Source organism: Salvelinus fontinalis, chromosome 4 (genome assembly GCF_029448725.1).
Source record: "Salvelinus fontinalis isolate EN_2023a chromosome 4, ASM2944872v1, whole genome shotgun sequence".
NCBI classification, from domain to species: Eukaryota; Metazoa; Chordata; class Actinopteri; order Salmoniformes; family Salmonidae; genus Salvelinus; species Salvelinus fontinalis.
In genome coordinates, this window is record NC_074668.1 from 30,065,668 (window position 1) to 30,090,890 (window position 25,223).

Genomic DNA, 25,223 nt, shown 5'->3' on the forward strand with positions numbered 1-25,223 from the left:
GCTGCTGCTGCCAGATAATGGACAGAGATGTCTGTGGTGCTCCTCCGCTGAGGAGGCTGGCTCCACTGGCCCTCCCTGTAGAGCCCACACTGTTACTGGTACTGTTACAGGGCCCTCACAGCGACGCTCGCAGGCAGCCACGGCTCCAGGCAGGCAGCACTACGTGTCTGGCAAAGGAAACTAGGAGACAATAGCTTTTTCATCCCCCATTGTATCATAGAAATGTGTCTGTCTGTGTCGAACGTTGGATGGCAAGATGAAAAGAGATTCTGCCATCAGGAAATTATTATGTTTTACCAATAGGAACACTTAATGCCCCATAATAATGGAAGTACTTGTTTAAAAAACACATGAAAGAGATAATGGAAGGAAGCGTAGTGAACTCAAGCAGATAAATACAAGAAACAGGTTTTAATTATTTTAATCTAAACAGAACATCTGTATTTCCTCCCAGTAATGAGATTATACATTTGAGTCAGTGCTGTAAAGTGTAAACATGTGCTCCGCATGGGCCCGGGTGATAACATTACCTTTGGTTCCTCTCTGTGGTTCCTCTCTGTCCCCTCAGTATTTTTGGACGGGGGATGAAATATGTGTTTAGTTTCCCGTACAGCCTTCTCTCTCTCTGGTGTTTGGATATGTTCTGTAAATAGAGATGGGACAGGGATTTACTTCTTTCTTTGCTCTTAATGCAAAAAGCTGGACTGGATGTCCGCACAGCTATGTATGTCCTGTCCTATTTATGTAAGAGAGATCTCAGACTGGGTTATATCGGGTACAGGTGCGCCCTCCTAACCCCATTCCGTCCCGTGCTCCACCTCTAACTCCATCCCAGACTTCTGCCAATGCTCCCGGCCCTTTTCCCCATTGTAAAGCTCCAAACACATCTGTTTCAGGTGCCTATACATCACATCAAGGCTTAGAACTTCTGGCCCAATCACTATTCTTACTGTCCAGGGTCCTCAAGCTATGATTCTGGTAGTAAATCACAACACTACCACTTTAAATCAGGCATCTACCAACATATTGTGTTTGGCATTCATGTGCTACTTTCTAACCTTGAAGTATCCCAGCCCACCGATAGGGCTCTCAGTCTTTATCTGTCCTGCTGTCCAACATAAATGTAGGGCCTGCTTTTTCCAGTCTGGGACACTTTCCCATTCAGCCCTTTCTGTACGTGGGGGCGCAGACAGAAGTAACTTTTGTTTCTGTCAGCTATGATCGATAAAGAATCCTCTCACTACCCTCTCTGCTATCTTTACACTCGCAGGCTCACCCCCTCCCAAGGTACGCTGGTTCAAGAACGGTCTGGAGATACACCCTGACCAATCAGAGCTATCTGTGGCACAGGACGGCTCTCTTGTGATTGGTTCAGTATCTGCCAGTCACAGTGGGGACTTCACATGTGTAGCCAGCAATGATGCAGGCTCTGTTGAGCGGAAGACCCGCCTGAAAGTGCATGGTGAGATCTTATCAATTCCATCTTTATTCAAAACTGATGTGAGTTCAGATAACAATAAAATGTCTTAACAAAGGGACTTCTAGATGATGTCTGTCTCCCGTACTTCTCCAGTTCCCCCTGAGATCCAGGATGATGGACAGCTCCTGAACCTGACAGTCACCCTGAAGCATCCACTCACTCTGGGCTGTGATGTCATTGGTATCCCCTCCCCCACAATCACCTGGACTAAAGACGGGCAGAATGTGAGTCACCTACCAGGCATTCAAAAACACTTCTTAAAAACATTTTTTTTTTTTTTTTTTTTTAAATGTATAGGTATAGGTTGTATAGGTTACCATACTTCTACTGACTTCGATGACAACCATGTTATTTGTATCTAGCAACACAGTGACACCAAGTGGTAATTTAGTTTATCACAGTCCAATATTGATCTTACAGTAACAATCACGTACAATGTATGTCTGGCTGTGTATAGGTGGTGGACTCCCCTGGAGTGTATCTACAGAATGGGAAGAGACTTCTGAGAATCTACCGGGTCCAGACAGAGCACGGTGGCCAGTTCAGCTGCATAGCTAGTAACACAGCTGGGCAAGCCCGAAGGGACTACAACATTGTTGTACAAGGTGAGCTTTCATAGTGCTTAAAATCAAGTTGTTGTCCTACCTCTCCCATTGATTTTATATTTAAAGTTTAAGCAAAGTCAGTTGTGTAAAAAAATATTTTACAGTACTACTTAAGTCGTTTTTTTGGGATATCTGTACTCGACTTTACTGTAATTGTAACGGCTGTCTTTCGGTGAGTTAGTAGACCAAGGCGCAGCGGGTGATGAATACATAATGCTTTATTGCAAGACGAAGAACAGACACGAAATACACTTGACTAATTTACAAAATAACAAAACGAACTAGACAGACCTAAACTACGAACTTACATGAAACGAAGAACACATGAACAGGAACGACCGAGACGAGACAGTACCGTGTGGTGCAATAAACACAAACACAGCGACAATCACCCACCAACAAACAGTGAGAACAACCTACCTTAATATGACTCTCAATTAGAGGAAAACGCAAAACACCTGCCTCTAATTAAGAGCCATACCAGGCAACCCAAAACCAACATAGAAACAGAAAACATAGACTGCCCACCCAAAACTCACGCCCTGACCATCACACACATACAAAACAACAGAAAACAAGTCAGGAACGTGACAGTAATGTATATTTTTGACAACTTTTACTTCACTCATTCCTAAAGAAAATAATGTACTTTTTACTCCATACATTTTCCCTGATACCCAAAAGTACTTGTTACATTTTGAATGCTTAGCAGGACAGGAACATTGTAAAATGTCAAAATTAACGCACTTATCAAGAGAACATCGCTGGTCATCCCTACTGCCTCTGACCTGGCGGCAGTGGCGGTTCTAGCTTGGAGCTTGGCTCCCTAGGCGAACCTTCCTTCAGCCCCGACCCCACCAACAAAGAAAGAAACTATCCTGCACTAACTGTAATTTTTATTCAGACATTTGGAACAACACAAATAAATAATCATAACATTTAAAACTATATAATAATTAAAATATATACACAATTAAGACTCCTAAATATCAAAAAGAAGTGACAAATAGAAACAAATTTGTGTTGATTTGGCACTCGCGCATCAATACATTACCCATACCCCAACACTGTCAACCAAGAGTCAAGACTAAACCAATTCACCTTGGTGGTGTGCAGACTGGTTATATATTATTCTTAACGATTTCGCTAAAACCAGAAAAAAATGCAACAATATGTCTGAAACTATATATTCACAGTATAATGAATGAATTGTGGTGTATTTGGTTGTATTTTGTAGTGTGACTAATTTTACTAATTGCATTAGTACTGTACAAAGTTAGAGGTGCGCTATTTGATAGATTCCCCCGCTCCCCCTACCTCGGGCTTCCAGTGGGGAGACCTGAGGTCAAGCTAACCCCACCTTCCTCCCCATCTTGTACTTCTGAGTGGGAGACCTTCCCAGGCAGTAGCCTGCCTAGCTCACAAACTAGAATCAGGGCACACACTCCGACAAGGTTAATTGACCCCTAGTCCCACACGGTGACATGATATCATTGACGTGACGTGCAAATGAGCGATAGCAAACCGATCGTGCAAATGTCACCATGCCGCCCCCTGCAAGATGCTGCCCGGGGCGGCTGCCCATGTCGCCTATATCTAAATCCGCCATTGCCTGGCGGACTCACTAAATACACATGCTTCATTTGGAAATTATGTCTGAGGGTTGGAGTGTGCCTCTGGCTATCCGTAAATTTTAAATACAAGAAAATGGTGCTGTCTGGTTTGCTTAATATAAGGAATTTGAAATGATTTATACTTTTACTTTTTATTCTTAAGTATATGTTAGCAATTCCAGGTCTAAGTTTGAATTGCATCCTACCATGGCCTAACGTGTGTGTGTGTGTGTGTGTGTGTGTGTGTGTGTGTGTGTGTGTGTGTGTGTGTGTGTGTGTGTGTGTGTGTGTGTGTGTGTGTGTGTGTGTGTGTGTGTGTGTGTGTGTGTGTGTGTGTGTGTGTGTGTGTGTGTGAGTTAGCCCCACCAGTGATCTCGGGGATGTCCAGGGTACAGGACCTGTCAGTGGTGTCAGGACAGGAGGTGGAGTTCCAGTGTCGGGTCAGTGGGCGCCCAGCCCCCAAAGTTGAATGGAGCCGGGATGGAGAGTGAGTCTTTTTGACATTGACACTTGTGCATATAGCTACTACCCATCACATTAAATTGTTTATTCACACTCATATACAAATGTAGGATCTTAATTTGATTACTCTTTTGTTGCTGAGAATTTTCCTGCACGGCAGGAAATGCAAACTTGTAGTGTATTTTAGTTTTAAAAAGGATTCTAAAGTTAGTAATTTTCACTTTGAAGTTTCAGACTTGATTTGTCCAAATGAAAAATGTATCAGACCCCCAAAAAATGTCCATGAATTATAATCCACATAATAATTCACACTTCCTGTTGCTGCAGGATTATATTCCTGCTGTAGCAACATTTCTAACAGGAGTCAATAACCCCTAAAACAGGAATGTTTTGGTTTTTATGACTATGATGGTAATGGTAAACCAATTCATCAGTTGGTCATTTTGTGACATCATGTGTCAGATATCACTTTTTGTGTGTGGATTAGTCTAGTCAATACACTGTCAGGCTTTGGAGTATTGATCCCTCTCCCTCCTCTCCAGGGTGCTGTCCAAGGACGGGGACCCCCATGTGGAGTTCCATGAGCAGGGCCAGGCGATGAAGGTGAAGGCAGTCAGACTGAGGGACCAGGGCTTGTACCAGTGTCTGGCCAGTAACAGCGCTGGGACACAGATGCGCCAGTTCAGACTCACTGTGCAAGGTACTGTTCCCTCTCTCATGTTTCCTTCTCAATGACCTCATACTAACAACACAAACTTCCTTCTACATCTCAGAAATAATCACAATGTTTATCACTGAAGCAGATTCACCTTCTATACTACAGTATAACTTGAGAAAGTCACCTTTCTCTCTTCTCACGCTCCTCCTCTCTCCTCCTGTTTTTCCAGCTCCCCCCACCATCATGGGCCCCAGTGAGACCTCAGAGGTGTCTGTGGTGTTGGGTTTCCCCACGGTTCTGCCCTGTGACGTAGAAGGTTCTCCCATGCCCAGTATCACCTGGCTGAAGGACAACCAGCCCATCGTGTCCAGTGCCCAGCTCACCTACACCCGGGGTGGGCAGGCGCTGCGGTTGGGGGCAGCACAGGGAGACAGTGCCGGTCTCTACACCTGCCGAGCCTCAAACCCAGCAGGCACCACTCTTAAACACTACTCACTCAGTGTGCTGGGTAAGGGAACCAGACAAGGAGAGGGTTGATTCTGGTGTATGTAATAAACAGTAGTCTAACATCATTACAATTCAATGTACATAAATACCGGAGAGGTATTTGACTGCCTGTTTGATTTGATCAGTTCCACCGCAGATTGAAGGGGACTCTACATCTCTGAGTTTCGGTAGCCGAGATGAGAAAGTCCGGATCAACGGCTCATTAACCCTGTCCTGTCTGGCTAAAGGCTTCCCTGAACCCAAGACCCAGTGGTTCAAAGATGGACAGGTTGGTTTGGGTTTCTGTCTAGCTACTGCATTTCACATAAGTTCATTTAGTGCCATAGATGTCTATTTCTACTTATTTGAAACATTTTTGTATTTATTTTTGCTGTTTCTAGTTGTTGACTAGGAACTCCCACACTGGTATCCGTGAGAGTGGTCGCCTTCTTCACATAGACAATGCCATGCTCTCCCATGAGGGACAATACACCTGTATGGTCACCAACACTGCAGGAGAGGACAAAAGAGACTTCCACGTCACTATTCAGGGTTAGTGTCCACGTATGGAATTTAAACTGTCTGCCGTTGGCAAAATTTGTTCATTCACACTATGCAACCTAATCTCACTGCACTCTTGTGAAACTAACTGAACATTCGTTCTCTCTCTCCAGTTCCTCCCATCTTCCATCGGGGGAGTAACGGTGCAGCAGCCTGGGGTCTGGGAGGAGAGGAGGAGGAGGAGGAGGGAGGGGTTAGAGATGATGAGATGACAGAGAGAAGGGAGGTGGTCCTGGGGCATCCCATCAGCCTGTCCTGTGAGAGTAACGCCATCCCTCCGCCCCATCTCAGCTGGTATAGAGAGGGACGCAAGCTCTCCACCGCTGAAGGAGTAGTACTGTTGCCAGGTGAGAGGGGGACCAGCCCTCTAGGTCTAGTTCTACGATATCAAACTGGTACAACGACCAGAATGGCACTACTGCAGCATCAGCTCCACTGTGATCCAATAAGATGCTCTGTTATGTTGTTGTCCTCTAGGTGGGCAGGTACTCCAGATTCCACGGGTCCAGCAGGAGGATGCTGGGAAATATACGTGTCAGGCGGTGAACGAGGCAGGGGAGGACCGCATGCACTTTGACCTGGAGGTTTTAGGTAGGCACGCTTTGTTACTACTCCCTGTCATTCTGTCAACGTATTATTCAATCATGGTCCTCGTACAGTCAAAAGCCTTAATGCCTAAACCTGCAAAACGTATGCGCCATTTCCAAATGTTTTTCTCTTTTGGCGTCCTGTTTTCCCAGTCCCCCCAGTGATAATGGGCCAGTTGGATGAGTTCATGGAGGAGATAGGAGCAGTGGTGAACAGTACCGTGGTTCTCCACTGTGACGTGACGGGTCACCCAGAACCAGCCATCTCCTGGCTGAGGGACGGCACACCGCTGCCCTCCGGACAAAACCACAGCATCAGTGAGGACGGGAGACAACTACAGGTCAGAATCCTGTATACCAAAGCACTGCACTGCTTAGTACAGTATAAGGACTTCCCTTGGAATAGAATGGCCCCTGTCCTGCGATGATGTCACTAATTTGATTTAATTCAATATACAGCTCTCTCTTGTTTAATCTGTCTCAGGTGGCAGGTCTATAATGTTATGCTATTAATTATTCTGTCTTTCAGATCCTCAGTGTGCAGGTGTCAGACATGGCCAGCTACCTTTGTGTGGCTGAGAACAAGGTTGGAGCAGTGGAAAAACTCTTCAGTCTGACTGTGCAAGGTGAGATGGAGCCCACAAGTACAAACATCTCTTCAAATGCCACATCAAGCAGATTTCTTCAATTCACACAGGAAGGACAGAGACATCCTGTGAATGTGTTTACGTGTGAGCTGATCTATTCCTGTTTCTCTCCAGTTCCCCCAAGGATGGTAGCTGGCAGGGAGGAGGAGGTGAGTGTGATAATGGGTCACATGGTGTCCATGCTGTGTGACGTCCAGGCGTACCCTCCTCCAGAGATCACATGGACCAGAGATGGACAGGTCCTCCAGTTCAGCACGGGCATCCATATCCTGCCAGGTCAGAGCTGGCTCCTCAACACACTGCCCAGAGCCCATAACACACTCCATAACTCATTGTGTACTCAATCGGCCAACCATACACAATAAACGCATAGCAATTCAAAATGCATTTTATCTGTGATTTGCCTACTGTCCACTGTCTTTCTGCTGTTCTCTGCTGACTTCCTTTGATACCTGCCATCTAGTTTACTGTTCTGTCATTCTGATTAATTCACTGAACATAAACTATGCCTTCTGAATGACGTATTGTTGTCTGTACTGTAGGAGGTCAGATGCTGCAGCTGCCCCGGGCCAGACTAGAGGATGCAGGACAGTACGTGTGTACTGCCACCAACTCAGCAGGCCAGGACCAGAAGAGCATACTGCTCAGTGTCTATGGTGAGAAACGTCATAGTCCTGTGCTGCCCTCATCAGTGTCACACTTCACTTGCTACAATATCTGAATTAGCACTTAAATATTGTCTATTTTATTCCTATGGGTTTACAGTCCTGCCCACGCTGAAGTCCCGCCTTGACTCTGAGTCAGAGGTCCTGACCCCTCAGGTGGGGTCATCTGTCACTCTGCGTTGTGAAGCTCGGGGCATTCCGACGCCTGAGGTCACATGGTACAGGAACGGGCTGCAGCTGGCAGCTAGGACCGGACTGAAAGTGGAGCAGCATCAGCTGGAGATCATGGGAGTGCAGGTAAACACACTGTCATCACCTTCAGTTGGTGCTGTCTTAACTGCTTTAAAAGAGTTAGCACTGATAACTGAGGGCATGAGATGAACCCTGTTTTAAGCATCAAAGTGAAACACTGTTGTTCTGTTTCATGCTGACTATGGTTCATGGTCCATAGGTGGCTGATGGTGGAATGTACATCTGCAAGGTGTCCAATGTGGCTGGACAAGTGGACAGGACCTTCCGCTTGACTGTTCATGGTGAGACTTGCCTCCCATGTAACCTCCATTAGATCTGTTTCTTACATATGGTAATACTGGCATATCAGATGTCACAGTATAATACAAATCTCATTGTTTCTATCCTGTTCTCCTCCTTAGTACCCCCTGTCCTGGATGGACCTCTTCATGAGTCCCTCACCCAAAACCTGGGCTCCCATGTCACCTTGCTGTGTGAGGCTACAGGGGTCCCAGTACCCAGTATAACCTGGCTGAAGGATGGCACCCCTATTGGTAAGAAGCTGAAGTTTTATGAATTAACTGTGACAAATTCAGTTTTGACAAGATCACATTTTGACACTTGTATTGATGCATTTGAATGAATGAGACCTCCAGCTGCTGGTTTAGCCTGACCTGTGTGGTTATTTCTTTCCCAGAGAGCAGTCTGCAGTGGCAGTGGACGGTACGAGGCAACAGGCTGGAGCTGGGTCCGCTGACCCTCTCTCACGCTGGAACCTACACCTGTGTGGCTAAGAACAGGGAGGGACAGACTCAGAAGGACTTTGCTCTCACAGTGCAAGGTAGGCTACAGACTCTCCCACAACAGTGGCAGTCGGTGACGTTTAAGATGAGGGAGGATGATTTTAACATTTTTATAAGCATGGCTTTATTTCTATTACAGCATATTGGATGACTGTCATTCATATTACATTCACCCAGTACAATGTAATATCGATAGATTTAGACTACTACATGATACTCAAAGTTTCCCTATACCCATCATGAGTTTGCTATAACATAGCCTATGAATGAAAGTTTACAACGTAAGTGCACACAGGTTGAAAGAAAGATTTGAGGAAACAGTGACACATTGACAGACAGTAACACATTCAATATCGCCTTGCACACTCTTGCCTGCATCTAGCTGATCTAGGGTGTAATCATTAGTCCAACAGTTGCAAACTAGAGTTCCTGTTGGACAAATTCAGGTATGTTTATCCGTGTTTCGTTTGCTTCCGTTTGAATACACCCCTGATCACACGCAAACAGTTCATTTTTATAGCCAGATACAAAACAACTCGTTGTATTCCTTCTCGCATCTATGCACTCTCCTCCTCTCACCTTTTCCCTTCGCTTGTAGACATCAATGCACAACACATCAGCTGTCTGTGACCAGGCGATCAAACCTTTTCAAGCCAATTAAACCTTGTCATAATTACTGTGTAAGTCTATGGAAGCGGGTGAGAACCATGATCCTCTTATGTTTTGTATTGAAGTCAATGTACCCAGAGGAGGACGGAAGCTAGCTGTCCTCTGGCTACACCATGGTGCTACCCTACAGAGTGCTGTTAAAGCTATATTGCAAGACATTGTGGTTTAATAATTTATTTGGTGACATAAGAATATATTTAGTGTAGTTTTATCTAAAAAGGATAACTTTTTTAATGTTTTACCTCCATTGTCCCTACATATTGTAAATTAGATTACACCCAAGATAATCACATTTTGTGAAGAGAATCAAAGACCCTTGGCATGTCATGGTTGTGAGTCATAGTGCTGATCTTTTGTTTCAGTGTCGCCCACAATCCTGGACTCTGGCCATCCATCTGACCTGAGTGCCCCAGTGGGCGATGAGCTGACTCTGGAGTGCAAAGTGACAGGCACACCCACACCCCACCTCAGCTGGCTGAAGAATGGAGTGACTCTGGAGGGCTCAGACACCCAAGAGATAGAGTGAGTCCCTCTCACTTACAATTGCCAGCCTAAGTACAGTTGAAGTCGGAAGTTTACATACACCTTAGCCAAATACATTTAAACTCAGTTTTTCACAATTCCTGACATTTAATCCTAGTAAAAATTCCCTGTCTTAGGTCAGTTAGGATGACCACTTTATTTTAAGAATGTCAAATGTCAGAATAATACTAGAGAGAATGATTTATTTCAGCTTTTATTTCTTTCATCACATTCCCAGTGGGTCAGAAGTTTACATACACGCAGTTAGTATTTGGTAGCATTGCCTTTAAATTGTTTAACTTGGGTCAAACGTTTCGGGTAGCCTTCCACAAGCTTCCCACAATAAGTTGGATGAATTTTTGCCCATTCCTCCTGACAGAGCTGGTGTAACTGAGTCAGGTTTGTAGACCTCCTTGCTCGCACACACTTTTTCAGTTCTGCCAACAAATTGTCTATGGGTATGAGGTCAGGGCTTTGTGATGGTCACTCCAATACCTTGACTTTGTTGTCCTTAAGCCATTTGCCACAACTTTGGAAGTATGCTTGGGGTCATTGTCAATTTGGAAGACCCATTTGCGACCAAGCTTTAACTTCCTGACTGATGTCTTGAGATGTTGATTCAAATGATCCACATATTTTTACTTCCTCATGATGCCATCTATTTTGTGAAGTGCACCAGTACCTCCTGCAGAAAAGCACCCTCACAACATGATGCTGCCACCCCAGTGCTACACGGTTGGGATGGTGTTCTTTGGCTTGCAAGCGTCCTCCTTTTTCCTCCAAACATAACGATGGTCATTGTGGCTATAACGTTCTATTTTTGTTTCATCAGACCAGAGGACATTTCTCCAAAAAATACGATCTTTGTCTCCATGTGCAGTTGCAAACCGTAGTCTGGCTTTTCTATGGTAGTTTTGGAGCAGTGACTTCTTCCTTGCTGAGCGGCCTTTCAGGTTATGTCGATATAGGACTCGTGTTACTGTGGATATAGATACCTTTGTACCTGTTTCCTCCAGCATCTTCACAAGGTCCTTTGCTGTTGTTCTGGGATTGATTTGCACTTTTCACACCAAAGGACGTTCATCTCTAGGAGACAGAATGCATCTCCTTCCTGAGCGGTATGACGGCAGCGTGGTCCCATGGTGTTTATATGTGCATACTATTTTTTGTACAGATGAACGTGGTACCTTCAGGCATTTGGAAATTGCTCCCAAGGATGAATCAGACTTGTGGAGGTCTACCATTTTTTTCCTGAGGTCTTGGCTTTTTTCTTTTGATTTTCCCATGATGTCAAGCAAAGAGGCACTGAGTGAAGGTAGGCCTTGAAACACATCCACAGGTACACCTCCAATTGACTCAAATGATGTCAATTAGCCTGTCAGAAGCTTCTAAAGCTATGACATCATTTTCTGGAATTTTCCAAGCTGTTTAAAGGCACAGTCAACTTAGTGTATGTAAACTTCTGACCCACTGGAATTGTGATAGAGTGAAATAATCTGCCTGTAAACAATTGTTGGAAAAATGACTTGTGTCATGCACAAAGTAGATGTCCTAACCGACTTGCCGAAACTATAGTTGTTTGCAAGAGATTTGCGGAGTAGTTGAAAAACGAGTTTTAAATGACTCCAACCTAAGTATATGCAAACTTCTGACTTCAACTGTATGTGTATCAGTGTTATTCTCTTAACAGGGTTCGACATACAGGGCTGCCTGCTGGCCTGGGGTGGTTTTGGAAACGCTCAGTCGAGCATCCCCATCAGTGGCCCGCTTGGGCCAGTGAAGGAAATATTGTAATAAGGCTATTTTTAAACTAGGCTATATAACTGATTAAAGACAAACAAACAGATGAAATCCCTTAGCTGTCTGCTCCTTATGTCAATTATTTATCACCAGTGGTGATTTTATCATGTACATCTTGGTGGGGCAAGCTCCAACAAAGTATTTTAGATGCATGCCTGCAAGCTTCTACACAACATAACATAACACAACACTAAACAATACATTAATTTCACTATAACAGTGACAAATGGTGCCCACAAACTGTTAGGGACTACTTAAAGCTGTCCCAACAGCAGTCCCAACACCTACACTTGGCTATCAGCTATCAGCGAAACAGTTCATTCAGTATAATTTATTGCCTTTAAAAAAAACATACAGTACCAGTCAAAAGTTTGGACACACCTACTCATTTAACGGTTTTCTTTATTTTGACTATTTTCTACATTGTAGAATAAGCACTTGTTGACCGCTTTTCCTTCACTCTGCGGTCCAACGCATCCCAAACCATCTAAATTGGGTTGAGGTTGGGTGATTGTGGAGGCCAGGTCATCTGATGCAGCACTCCCATCACTCTACTTCTTGGTCAAATAGCCCTTATACAGCCTGGAGGTGTGATGGGTCATTGTCCTGTTGAAAAAATATAATTTCATCGTTTTTGATGTATAAACCCTGGAATGAGTAGGTGTGCTCAAACGTTTGACTGGTACTGTAGAAGATATGGCTGACTTGCTTAAACAAATGTGGTTTCTACTGACAATTGAGATGTACAAACTATGGCATAAGAGGACGACGAGCGGATAAGAGGCAATCCGTAATTTCGATTAAGATATTAATGACCAAGCTAGGATGGACTTAGTTAAATGTAACTATTTGTTCAACACTTTTGAAATGTACAGCGACATAATTCAGAAAATGGGCCTTTCTTACAGTATTCTCCCTGAACACTAAGTCAGAACCATAGGATAAATAAAGGGGGCATATAAGCAGACAATGAAAGCTCTAACAATATTCGATGATGCCATTTCTCTAAAACAGTTTATAGGCTACATGTGCACCACCAAGTCAGAACAGTACGCTATGTTATGAGGGGGAAAGGGATCAAATTATTAGGGTGAGGCACATGGGCTACTAACAGCTTACGACACAACATACACTTAGTATTACTTTCTTAGCTACAGTATACATATCTCGCTGGCAAATTACATAATTTACGCAGCAGCATACAATATATTTTTGGACTCACCTTGTTGTGCTGTGCTTCCTTGAACAGGGAGGTGGCGCAGCGGTCCTTCGTGGGCAAATTTTGTCATCAAACGTTGTTATCAAAGTCTGGCATTCTCTAGATTTATGGTGCTTTCAAGACAACTTGGAACTCAGCAAAAAACAAGGTTGAATCATGACGTTAGTGATCTTCAAGTCAGAGCTCTAGAAAAAGGCCAGAGTTCCTGACTTGGAATTCCGAGTTGGTTGACCGTTCAAAACGTATTTTCCCAGTCGGAGCTTGTTTTTTTCCCTGAGTTCCTAGTTGTCTTGAACTCACTGAAGTCTGAGATTTCCCAGTTCTGAGTTTCCAGTTGTTTTGAACGCGGCAGAAGTCATGCTGGATTGACAGCATGGCCAAAGTTGAATGTTTATCCCTTTTAAGCTTGGAAAAGAAACCCTTAAACCCAGACTTGGACCATACACCCTCTCCACTGAATAGCAGGCTAGTGATTGCTTTGCAATGCTTGCAGTTAGCCACTGATTCCACTCATTGTTGAATTTGCGATTTCCAACATGTCGTGTAATGTTTATGTCCAATGGCCAATGAGCACCGATACGTTTTATCTGTAATTTCTCTTCATAATTTCTCTTCATATGACAAGGATTGAAAAGGATTTGCCAGTAGATTGTAGACTTGATTCATGATGACTGCCAGCTTGCTAGCTAAGATTTTGAAAGTATGATGTTGACATGATCAGTCCAATCAAAGCTACGGTAGATATAATGTGATTTTACATTATTTTATCTGTGGCCAATGACCTTGAGCCTTCTTGTATGGGCATGTCTAATGTAACTCTGTCAGCACCCAAGGGGCTTGAATTTACGAGCTCTCCCAGTAGATTTTGCAGTGACGTAGTATCCGCATGAGTGACGGAACACTAAGCCAATCACAGCGCAACTAGAGAACATTACCAACCTCTACGCTCTGTATCTTCCGCTGGCTGCCCCACCTCCACAGAAAGCACTGAGCTAGGCTGAAACACCTGCATCTTGGAGCTGCCTTACACAAGGAAGCAAAAAAGAGACCATGCAGCTTCATTAACTCAATTATTATTATTATTATTTTTACATTGTTTGCAAACTGATATGTGACACATATTAATCCAAAATCACATGCAAAACAGGCACACAAAAGAAGAAAGCTAAACAGGTGGTGCTCAAAACAGTTGGGGGTAGGGGGTCGCTCGCCACTGCTTATCACATTCGCGGTGCACACATAGCATTGATAATCTGTCGAGCAGAGAGAAAGCAGCTTGGAAAACAGCTTGTTGTTGCATGGAGCAGCTCACCGAAGACCGACAGCTGTAGGGGTAGGTAAGATGTTATGATATCTACCAGTAAATGATAAGGCAAGAATAGGTATGCAAACCAGGTATTTAAAAAGTTCAAAGTCTTGGTTGAATATTTGTGATGTGCAATTCAGTCATAATGGACTAGCCTACTTTGAAATTCAGATATTTCCTCTAGGCTATTTGGTCCTTGACAAGTCAAGGAAGTTATGGGAGCCGCTTTAGAGGTTCTACTGCTCCAATAGAATTATTCCGGGATTTCATTTCTGATCAGTTTTCATGAGAGATGTAGCCACGTTCGTTTGTTTCCCGCTGTTTAAATTGAAGGGTGTTGTGAAGTTATTATGATTAAGACAACATTGAATGTTGGCTTAAACTTTGTTTTCCATACAAAGCGTTTCATTTCAAATGGAAACCGATTTTTGGTCGCCTTCTAGTTTTTAAAACTTCTTCAGTATTGGTGGGTCCCCTGCGGGATGGTTGAGATAACGTAGGCTAATGCGATTAGCATGAGGTTGTAAGTAACAAGAAAATTTCCCAGGACATAGACATATCTGATATTGGCAGAAAGCTTAAATTCTTGTTCATCTAACTGTACTGTCCAATTTACAGTAGCTATTACAGTGAAAGAATACCATGCTATTTTTTGAGGAGAGTGCACAGTTTTGAACATGAAAAATTATTAATAAACAAATTAGGCACATTAGGGCAGTCTTGATTCAAAGTTTTGGACAGAAATACAATGGTTCATTGGATCAGTCTGACATTTTGCACATACACTGCTGCCATCTAGTGGCCAAAATGCCACAAATGGTAAAAAAGAAACGTTTTCTTTTCTTTGTATTATCTTTTAACAGATCTAATATGTTATATTCCCCTACATTCCTTTCACATTTCCACAAACTTCAAAGTGTTTCCTTTCAAATGGTACCAAGAATATGCATATCCTTGCTTCAGGGTCTGAGTTCCAGGCAGTTAGATTTGGGTATGTCATTTTGGACAAAAATTGAAAAAAAGGAAGGATCCTTAAGAGTTAAACATGATACAGTAACCCCTCAATAACTCTTCAGCATCTCAAATGGCGAGACTGACTAGTGACCACATGCACAGACTTAATTAGTGAGTTTGTGTTGGGAGCATGATGTCTATATAGTCAGGCAATGCCCACATTATTCTGACATATTTTAGAATGTAAAAATGCATTATGCTTAGTGGTAATGCATACTTTTTTTCTGTAGGCTATTACAACAGTGAAATATAAAATGTCGGTTCTTGAAAATTACAATTAAGTGCTCAAAAAACAAATTGAAAGACCTTGAATTTGACTTGCCAATGACTGTATAAACCTTGTATAGGCTACTTGCTTAGCTCGCAAATGAAAGAGAAAAATCACCTGCTATTGAAATTATGCTACATCATTTGCTTTCCTGTCAGATGTTGATATGGCTGTAGGTATCCTAGTGGTTAGCACATTGGGCCAGTAAACGAAAGGTTGCAGACCGTATACACAAGGCGACAAAGTGAAAAATCTGTCGATGTGACCTTGAGCAGGTTTAATCATTCTAATTTGTTTCAGGGGCTCTGTACTACTATGGCTAACCCTGTAAAACAACACATTTCACTGCACCTATGTGGTTTATGTGACAATAAAATGGTTTATATATTTTTTTCTTTCTTGGATGGGCCAGTAGACTTCAGTTGGCGCTGGACCTGTGTGACACTGGCAAATGTACCTGAATGTCCAGCACTGCTTCGTAATCACTGATGTGTGTGTGTCCTGTGTTACAGCATATCCCCTAATGGGAGCACTCTAACCCTGCTAAGGCTGAGGCCTGAGGACTCTGGGACTTACACCTGTCTGGCTGTCAGCCCTGCTGGCCAGGAGAGCAAGATCTTCACCCTCCTTGTACTGGGTCAGTTGTCTTTTATCTACCTGTTAAAGAAAATATTTCCTAACTAAATTAGTACTGAGCATCCTAGAAACAATCTGGATTCGTGGTAATAATGATTGTGTAATTCCGCACAGTGCCCCCCTCTATCTCGGGCGAGACCAGTGCCCCCAGAGAGGTGCAGACCACCCAGGACAGTGTGGTGACCCTGGAGTGCCAGGCAGCGGGTAACCCTCCACCTCAGATCAGCTGGCTCAGGAATGGGCGCCCCCTGCTCCTCTCTCCACGTATCCGCCTCCTCTCCGCAGACACTGTACTCAGGTAAGATTCTATACATGGCAATGTCTAGTTTGGTGGCTCTCTCACAAAACTGCCTTAATGAAGGAATAAACAGGATATTGTTTTAGTAAGTATGCCTGAGTTTCAGGTGAGGTGAAAGTGAATGTGTATGCCCTCTGTGTGTGTAGGATCTCTCCAGTGCAGCTGTCAGACTCTGGGGTCTATACGTGTGTGGCACGCAGTCGTGCTGGCCTCGCTGAGCTTAACTTTGATGTACAGGTCCAAGGTACTAACTTATACTCCCCACCTACTTTTGATGAATACACCACTGAGCTGTAAGTGCTATACCTGTAAACAGATATCTGTCTGTCTGCCTGCCTGTCTGTCTGTCTCTGTCTCAGTTCCTCCAGGTGTGGACCGTGTGGAGCCTGTAAAGCCGGTCACAGTGGTGCGGGGGTCCCTGGTGACGCTGACCTGTGAGGCGCAGGGTGTCCCCCCTCCCTCCTTGAAATGGCTAAAGGACGGCCAGCCTCTGTCCCTGCATCGCAACCTGCTGCTTGACGGCCAGGAGACGCGGCTGCAGCTGCCTGACGTGGGGCTCTCTGACAGAGGCCTCTACAGCTGTGTGGCCAGCAACCAGGCTGGCAGCAGCACCAAGAGCTTCAACCTCACTGTGTTGGGTGAGCAGGCAGAACAAACATTCTCCATTCACCCAAACAGCACCTATGCACAGATGAAAAGTTGAAGCTCCGCTGAAGTAATAGGAATGAGATGTCATGTTCATATTTGTTGTTTAACAATGATGTAATTTTCTATTATTGTACAGAGCCTCCAAAGATCTCCATCAGCTCTCCAGAGGAGTTGATGGTGGCCGTGAACACTGCTCTGGAGCTGGAGTGTATTGCAGAGGGTGTCCCCTCTCCTACCCTCAGCTGGCTCAAGGATGGGCGCCCTCTACAGGGAGATAGTGAGATAGTAGAGGAGGACGGACACTTCCTCAGGATTACCAAAGTGCAAGTAAGTCACAAACGCAATGACACAGCATTTAGTTGACATTCAGATCTCACTGCTGTATAATGGTAAACACCAGATCATACCAGTGATATCTCTGTTGATAGGTGGAGGATGCAGGTCTATACACCTGTCTGGCTAGCAGCCCAGCAGGCGAGGATGGAAGTAACCACTGGGTCCGTGTTCAAGGTGATACATGTTTCCTAGCCGTATATTGTCAATCCTGCCAATCGATAGCAAGGTACTCATAAATCAAATCCTGATCCTAATCATCAACTCTTGTTTCCCTGCTCCAGTTCCCCCAACTCTTCTTGGTTCTGATGATGTCAGAACGTTGTCAGTCCCAGCCAAAGGACACCTGACTCTGGAGTGCCAGGCTGACAGTGACCCTCCACCTGACATAGAGTGGTACAAGGACGACGTGAAATTACAGGTCAGACTGGACGTCATGGAAACAGAGGGTGGCAGGAATCACACAATATAGTACATAATTGACTCTCTTTTTCTGTCTCCCTCTTTCTCCCCTGGTCCCAGCTGGGGGGTCGTATCCAGAGGCTGGCCGGGGGTCAGTACCTGGAGATCCAGGACGTCAGGCCTCAGGACAGTGGCCAGTACAGCTGTGTGGTCACCAACATGGCTGGAAGCACCAACCTCTTCTTCACTGTGGAGATCCTCAGTGAGTTGATAACATGATGAGTTAGGAAGAAGATTGAGATCATGCGTTCAGTGATATGGAATAGATCTGCATTATAAACCTCAATCAATTATAATGTGTATTTTCATGCCTCTTTCCCCCCAGTGCCACCAGTCATCAGAGAGAGCAGCTCTGTGGTCACTGCACATATCAGTCAGGATGCAGTCTTGCCCTGTGAAGTAGAGGGGGAGGCCTCACCTACAATCCTGTGGAGGAAAGATGGCATCCCTATAGGTCCTGACGACAACAAGTAAGGGCTTCCTGCTTTTTGTTCCACTGACTTAGCTGATAGAGGTTATTGGGATACTGTCTTTACACATAAAGCAGAATGTGTCCTCTTCTGTATGACTGCAGATGTGTAGATTGTCAGGGGAGCTGACTGATTGTGTGCGTCCTGTGTCCCAGGTACACCACGCTGTCTGAAGGCTCTCTGCGTGTGAAGGCTGTTCAGCTGAGTGATGCCGGACGCTACTACTGCACCGTGTCCAATCAGGCCGGATCAGATCACCATGGGATGGACTTACGCGTGTTTGGTAAATAAATACAACTCACAGAAAAACAGAATCACACCATAATACAGTAGATTTACCTTTTTACATTAACATTTTGGATCAGACACTCTTATTCAGGTTTTCAGCCACTGCATTACAGTCAGCACCTTACAGTCAGATTGGTTTGTATGCCATACAAATGTATTTTTTATGATTTGGGTCCCTGTAGTTGGTCCCTCGATCAACCCTGGTCCCTTCAACGTGACGGTGACCACAGGGGTGAGAGCCGTGCTGAGCTGTGAGGCCACAGGTATACCTGCACCTAAAGTCACCTGGAAGAGGAATGGGACTCCCATAGACCTCAACCATCAGCCTGGCACATACAGGTACGTGAAGCAGAATGGCCTGTCCTCCTGTGAATTATTTTTTATTTTATTTTTATTTCACCTTTATTTAACCAGGTAGGCTAGTTGAGAACAAGTTCTCATTTGCAACTGCGACCTGGCCAAGATAAAGCATAGCAATTCGACACATACAACAACACAGAGTTACACATGTATTAAACAAAACATAGTCAATAATACAGTAGAACAAAATAAAACAAAAAGTATATATACAGTGAGTGCAAATGAGGTAAGATAAGGGAGTTAAGGCAATAAATAGGCCATGGTGGCGAAGTAATTACAATATAGCAATTAAACACTGGAATGGTAGATGTGCAGAAGATGAATGTACAAGTAGATATACTGGGGTGCAAAGGAGCAAGATAAATAAATAAATACAGTGGGGATACAGTGGGGATGAGGTAGGTAGATAGATGGGCTGTTTACAGATGGGCTATGTACAAATGCAGGGATCTGTGAGCTGCTCTGACAGCTGGCGCTTAAAGCTAGTGAGGGAGATATGAGTCTCCAGCTTCAGAGATTTTTGCAGTTCGTTCCAGTCATTGGCAGCAGAGAACTGGAAGGAAAGACGACCAAAGTAGGAATTGGCTTTGGGGGTGAGCAGTGAGATATACCTGCTGGAGCGCGTGCTACGAGTGGGTACTGCTATGGTGACCAGTGAGCTGAGATAAGGCGGGGCTTTACCTAGCAGAGACTTGTAGATAACCTGTAGCCAGTGGGTTTGGCGACGAGTATGAAGCGAGGGCCAACCAACGAGAGCTTACAGGTCGCAATGGTGGGTAGTATATGGGGCTTTGGTGAATAAACGGATGGCACTGTGATAGACTGTATCCAGTTTGTTGAGTAGTGTTGGAAGCTATTTTATAGATGACATCACCGAAGTTGAGGATCGGTAGGATGGTCAGTTTTACGAGGGTATGTTTGGCAGCATGAGTGAAAAATGCTTTGTTGCGATATAGGAATCCAATTCTAGATTTAATTTTGGATTGGAGATGCTTAATGTGAGTCTGGAAGGAGAGTTTACAGTCTAACCAGACACCTAGGTATTTGTAGTTGTCCACGTATTCTAAGTCAGAGCCGTCCAGAGTAGTTATAAAACAATGGACATACATACAAAAGATTCATTTTGAATTATTGTGTGTGACTTTGTTTTGTTTCAAGGTTACTCTCCTCTGGATCTCTGGTCATTTCCTCTCCATCCAATCAGGATGAGGGATACTTTGAATGCACAGCAGCCAATGAGGTTGGAGAGGAGCGCAGTGTCATTGAGGTTATCCTACAAGGTATTGTTGCTTTTAGGTCCTAATCCAACATTGGTGGAGAGCCATTTCATCTAAGATAAAGACAGACTGAGATTTCTTCTCTCTTTCCCTTTAGCCCCCCCCACCATTGAAGATGACATCACAACAGTCATTGCTATCAAAATGGCCCCTGTGGTGCTGCCATGCCATGCCCAGGGCCGCCCAGAGCCCAGTGTCAGCTGGACCAAGAGTGGAGCCAAGCTGGGTTCCCGAGGCGGGAGTTATCGGGTCCTGCCCACAGGTAGGTCCAACTGCTGCTCAGAGTGTAACATGGTGCTATGGCCATCAGTGATTCTGTCATGTTAGTACTTTGGTCTTCATTGTTGTGGTACTGTACTGTTTGGATCCAGGGGTGCTGGAGATTACAGCTGCTACCCCCAGTCATGCAGGGAGGTACACCTGCTCTGCCCGGAACCCTGCAGGCGTGGCCCACAAACACATCACTCTCACAGTGCAAGGTGGGTCCTCGGGTGGATTGTTGTTACGGTTATACAGTAATGGTTCAGGTTTTTGCTTTGTAACACTCGGTCTTAAATTTACCATTTAACAATGGTTAGTCTGTATGTGATAAACCACGTCAATGGATTTGCCCTCTCCCACTCAGAGCCCCCTGAGATCAGGCCCATGACAGAGGAAGTACAAGTAGTGTTGCATCATGGGACAGTTCTGCCCTGCGAGGTGAAAGGTTTCCCTCGACCCTCCATCACCTGGCAACGAGAGGGTGTTCCCATATTAACTGGTGAGAATGTCCTCTTTTAAACACTTGATCAGAAATCAAGCCATTATATAACACAATTGTCAGTTATCACTATTCAGAAGCAGCAGAGTATGTCTTCTTTCTATGGCTCTACAGGTCACAGACTGGCTCTCCTCTCAAATGGAGCTCTGAAGTTCTCTCGGGTCACACTGGGTGATGCGGGCACTTACCAGTGCCTGGCACAGAATGAAGCTGGCACAGCAATGGGAAGGACACGGCTCGTGCTGCAAGGTTACACACTACACCTCTACAGAGCATAGACATTTTGTCAGAAAAGTATGGAGGCACTTGTTGATAATTAGTTGAATGCTTGTGGGCCCCAGAGAAATTTAAATAATGCATATCTCAATAGTGAAAGGTTCAACTATGTGTGATGGTGTTGCTCCAGTTTCCCCAGTACTGAGTGTTCCTCGTGTGGAGTACACGGCCGTGCTGGGCCAGCCAGTGAGCATGGAGTGTGTGGCAGATGGACAACCCCAGCCAGAGGTGTCCTGGCACAGGGAACGCAGGCCCGTCACAAAGGGGGCACACATACAGCTCTTTGCCAACGGCACCCTGAGGATCGCGGCCTCACAACGTAGTGATGCTGGCCTGTACACCTGCTCTGCAAAAAACCTCGTTGGCAGGGCCAGCCATGACATGAGGCTTGTCATAATGAGTAAGTGGATAGGAACTGAGGGCATGAGACAGATTTAACCGTAATTTAACCTGACATTAGGATTAACAGTGTCTCATAGAATGACGTAACTGATTTGCCAGTAATAAACTGAGTCTTTCTCTCTCTTCTAGTCCCGCCTATGATTCCTGGTGGTCAGCCAGAGCTGTCTGTTGTCCAGGGCTTCCAGGCCTTGTTGCCGTGTGCGGCTCAGGGTTCGCCAGAGCCCCGGGTGTCATGGGAGAAGGACGATAACACCGTGCCCAACCTGCCTGGCAAATTTACTGTTCTGCGATCAGGAGAGCTGATCATTGAGAGGGCAGAGGTCAGAGACATTTCTACTTTACAGTGTATAATCAAGGTGATTTAGGTGAAGATTCTGATCAACTTTTTGGTCCTTGTAGCCAGGTGATGGTGGTGTGTTCACCTGTGTGGCCACCAACACAGCAGGCACAGTGAGACAGGACACCCGCCTGTCCGTCAACATGAGGCCCGCCTTCAAGGAGTTACCTGGTGACGTGACCCTGAACAAAGGCCAAAGTCTCAGCTTGTCTTGCCATGGCCAGGGCACCCCTACCCCTGTCATCTCCTGGACCGCTAACAACAGCCCCTATCCAGGTACTCCACGGGCTCTAATATTCTGTTATGATTGATATTATGTAGTCATAGGTATATAGTAATAATGATCTTGATTGCTGCAATAGTCTCTCTCTCTAGATCTATATCTATCTCTCTCTCTCTAACTCTATCTATCTTAGGTTCCAGTGTGGATGAGGCAGGCAGAAGCTCCCTGGTCATAGAGAATGTGACCATGAGTGATGCGGGAACCTATGTGTGCCTAGCAGAGAACAGTGTGGGCACCATTAGAGCACTCTCATTTGTCCGCATTAGAGGTGAGCACTTTGAAGACATGACCAGAGTTTAGACTGTTTGTATTTGTATTGTTCTATTTGTTGATAGGGGTACACTGTATGTAAGGGATGTGTCATGTCTCCTTAGAACCTCCAGTTTTGAAGGGAGAGGCCCATATCTCTCAGACTGTGGCCCAGGGTGGCACAGCCATGCTGGACTGTCCTGTCCAGGGAAACCCCAGTCCTGTCCTCCGCTGGCTCCGTGACGGCAGACCCCTTCTCCGCTCCCTTCGCCTGCAGCCCCTCCATAATGGCTCCCTGGCCATCTACAGCATCACGGTAACACATCACGTGTCCCATCTGTCTCCCTCAGAAATATTTTTATCCAGTGTTCTTTGAATTTGAGAGTTCATATCTTGAGTTAAAAGATGTCTGTACAAACAAAAAGAGAGTAGGCTTACACAAGAAATGATGGACAATTTTGAAATCAACTTAAGAGTGAGAGGATGGACCACTGACTGCAGTCAATCTGCACTCCATCTGCAATCCTGGGTCATGGAACATTGTGTGACCTACAGTAACTGCAGTGTCCGAGTCTGGCCGTAATCAGATTGGCGTGAGTTCAGTCAGAGGCTAACAGTATTAGCTAGCGAGGGAAGGAGGGAGCTCAGATATGGATGTTCCCAGACTCTCTCTCTGTTCTGCCGGCTGTAACGTTTTTAACTTTGTTACCTCTATAGTTGATGCTGGAATAGTACACCCTGCAGCTGACACTTTCTCAAAGACAAATAGTTCTTCTCACAGAGAGCTCTGTGATACTCTGTTGTCATACTGAGTTATTGCAAACGAGCTAATGGAAAAACCTTAAACTTTCCTTTTTAGAAAATGTCAACTTTTAAATGCGTCAATGAGGGATGGAAGTTCCATAAAAAAATCTGAAATATGCATCAGCCTTCTTCAACAGAAAAAAAAATGAACATTCTGTGGAACACAATGTTTATTGTAAAGTTGACTGACGCACTCAAAGAAACTCAAACGGGACTTCTTAGGACGGCAAGACCTTATTCAGCAGCATTCAACAGTACACCATACTTCAGCATATGGAAACGTATTTCTGACCAGTCAGTAAGCTAACACACCCTTTTAGAAACTTTGAAACAGGGCAGGACCTAAAAGACTCATCCCTTGGTCATCATACCAGATTGATACTTCGCGGAAGGTTATAATGCTGACAGGTTATGATGATCAGTTTGGAAGTCAAGATCACCTATTTTATATTATCTTAGACATACACAAAGTTGATACAGAGGATTAAACAAAGATGTTTTAAGACATCATCAGCTTGATTTATAAATGTCATAGTTAATAATTGACCAATTAATGCAGGTTATTGTTAGTATATGAATATGACAAGTACAGCTTCTAGTAGAAGCCTACACACTCACAATCTTCACACACACACACACTACACACTCACATTTAGCTGAACCACTGGGGTAATGTCACTACATTCTATGATGTTATATGGAAGAGTGAAAGGATGAGGGTCCCCACCAGCATATCAATCCTCAGATTTCAGAGGAACAATAATAATGTGCTTGTGTTAAATGTGTTTATGCCATAACATGTCTATCTGTCGCCATCGGTGTCAGGGAGGAGATGCAGGAGAGTACCAGTGTGTGGCTGAGAGTGAGGCTGGAGTCGCTGAGAGAACCGTTTCTCTCAAAGTACAGAGTAAGTGATGTGTGGACCATGAACACAGTCACACCAACATCCAAATACTGTTGTGAAAATATGAAATAGGAGTATTCTTAAAATTACACACAAGAAAATTAAACCTTCTGTCGCGCTCAACTCTGGTCAAGAAAAGCAATGGATTGTTTATTTCATTCTCTAAATGTATTCTCTCTCTCTCTCTTTCTCTCTCTTTCTCTCTACCTCTCGCCACAGTTAAGGGAGGTTACTCTAATTGGGAGGAGTGGGGCCCATGCAGCACCACCTGTGGACAAGGGGTTCAGGAGCGAATCAGGTTATGCAACAATCCAGAGCCAGTCAATGGGGGGCGATCATGTGACGGTCCCAGTATGGACTCCAGAAGATGTCAGACTGGACTCTGTCCAGGTACGGCTGATTGAACTGATCTCCTGTCACTCCAAACAGATGCAGCTGAATTTAACAATGGAATTATATTATGTAAATAAAAAGTTTAATACTATATTCCCCTCTCTCTCTCTCGCCACTCCCCCCTTCATCTTTCTCTATGTTTGGTGACTGAAGGGGAGGCCCCTCGTAAGGCCAGAGGCAGCCTGATAGGGATGGTGAATGATAGGGAGTTTGGGGTGTCGTTCCTGGAGGTTAACATCACAGAGAACCTAGACGATGGAACCAGCACCCTGCAGGCCCACCTGGACAACATCCCCCCTAGTGTGGGTGAGTATGGGAGTGGGGGAGGATTCTGTTAGAAATACCAATCAAGTCAGTAACTTAATCAAGTTGTGAAGACGTTGAGTCAGTCACTGTCATTGAGCATGTCTGTACCCTGACCTATCATACTCTTCTTAGAGATATTTC

General features: G+C 44.7%; 1 protein-coding gene across 1 annotated transcript in view; it reads left to right on the top strand.

Annotated features, from left to right (window-relative positions):
* The window catches only part of hmcn2 (hemicentin 2), a 69,877-nt gene that overhangs the window by 28,786 nt on the left and 15,868 nt on the right, over nucleotides 1-25,223 (top strand). Inside the window, exons 26-68 of the mRNA XM_055919608.1 lie at nucleotides 1,271-1,462; nucleotides 1,574-1,704; nucleotides 1,938-2,085; nucleotides 4,059-4,185; nucleotides 4,703-4,860; nucleotides 5,048-5,326; nucleotides 5,451-5,593; nucleotides 5,706-5,856; nucleotides 5,979-6,212; nucleotides 6,343-6,456; nucleotides 6,606-6,793; nucleotides 6,982-7,078; nucleotides 7,214-7,375; nucleotides 7,642-7,755; nucleotides 7,865-8,061; nucleotides 8,216-8,297; nucleotides 8,418-8,549; nucleotides 8,693-8,836; nucleotides 9,830-9,989; nucleotides 16,109-16,233; nucleotides 16,347-16,530; nucleotides 16,677-16,774; nucleotides 16,890-17,168; nucleotides 17,315-17,505; nucleotides 17,607-17,688; nucleotides 17,796-17,932; nucleotides 18,034-18,175; nucleotides 18,299-18,443; nucleotides 18,599-18,726; nucleotides 18,914-19,070; nucleotides 20,250-20,371; nucleotides 20,466-20,630; nucleotides 20,740-20,847; nucleotides 20,994-21,128; nucleotides 21,243-21,377; nucleotides 21,535-21,804; nucleotides 21,936-22,126; nucleotides 22,206-22,419; nucleotides 22,560-22,694; nucleotides 22,801-22,991; nucleotides 24,305-24,386; nucleotides 24,603-24,773; nucleotides 24,930-25,082. Coding sequence (XP_055775583.1) covers nucleotides 1,271-1,462; nucleotides 1,574-1,704; nucleotides 1,938-2,085; nucleotides 4,059-4,185; nucleotides 4,703-4,860; nucleotides 5,048-5,326; nucleotides 5,451-5,593; nucleotides 5,706-5,856; nucleotides 5,979-6,212; nucleotides 6,343-6,456; nucleotides 6,606-6,793; nucleotides 6,982-7,078; nucleotides 7,214-7,375; nucleotides 7,642-7,755; nucleotides 7,865-8,061; nucleotides 8,216-8,297; nucleotides 8,418-8,549; nucleotides 8,693-8,836; nucleotides 9,830-9,989; nucleotides 16,109-16,233; nucleotides 16,347-16,530; nucleotides 16,677-16,774; nucleotides 16,890-17,168; nucleotides 17,315-17,505; nucleotides 17,607-17,688; nucleotides 17,796-17,932; nucleotides 18,034-18,175; nucleotides 18,299-18,443; nucleotides 18,599-18,726; nucleotides 18,914-19,070; nucleotides 20,250-20,371; nucleotides 20,466-20,630; nucleotides 20,740-20,847; nucleotides 20,994-21,128; nucleotides 21,243-21,377; nucleotides 21,535-21,804; nucleotides 21,936-22,126; nucleotides 22,206-22,419; nucleotides 22,560-22,694; nucleotides 22,801-22,991; nucleotides 24,305-24,386; nucleotides 24,603-24,773; nucleotides 24,930-25,082 — 6,693 coding nt within the window. The remainder of the gene's footprint in view (nucleotides 1-1,270; nucleotides 1,463-1,573; nucleotides 1,705-1,937; nucleotides 2,086-4,058; nucleotides 4,186-4,702; nucleotides 4,861-5,047; nucleotides 5,327-5,450; nucleotides 5,594-5,705; nucleotides 5,857-5,978; nucleotides 6,213-6,342; nucleotides 6,457-6,605; nucleotides 6,794-6,981; nucleotides 7,079-7,213; nucleotides 7,376-7,641; nucleotides 7,756-7,864; nucleotides 8,062-8,215; nucleotides 8,298-8,417; nucleotides 8,550-8,692; nucleotides 8,837-9,829; nucleotides 9,990-16,108; nucleotides 16,234-16,346; nucleotides 16,531-16,676; nucleotides 16,775-16,889; nucleotides 17,169-17,314; nucleotides 17,506-17,606; nucleotides 17,689-17,795; nucleotides 17,933-18,033; nucleotides 18,176-18,298; nucleotides 18,444-18,598; nucleotides 18,727-18,913; nucleotides 19,071-20,249; nucleotides 20,372-20,465; nucleotides 20,631-20,739; nucleotides 20,848-20,993; nucleotides 21,129-21,242; nucleotides 21,378-21,534; nucleotides 21,805-21,935; nucleotides 22,127-22,205; nucleotides 22,420-22,559; nucleotides 22,695-22,800; nucleotides 22,992-24,304; nucleotides 24,387-24,602; nucleotides 24,774-24,929; nucleotides 25,083-25,223) is intronic.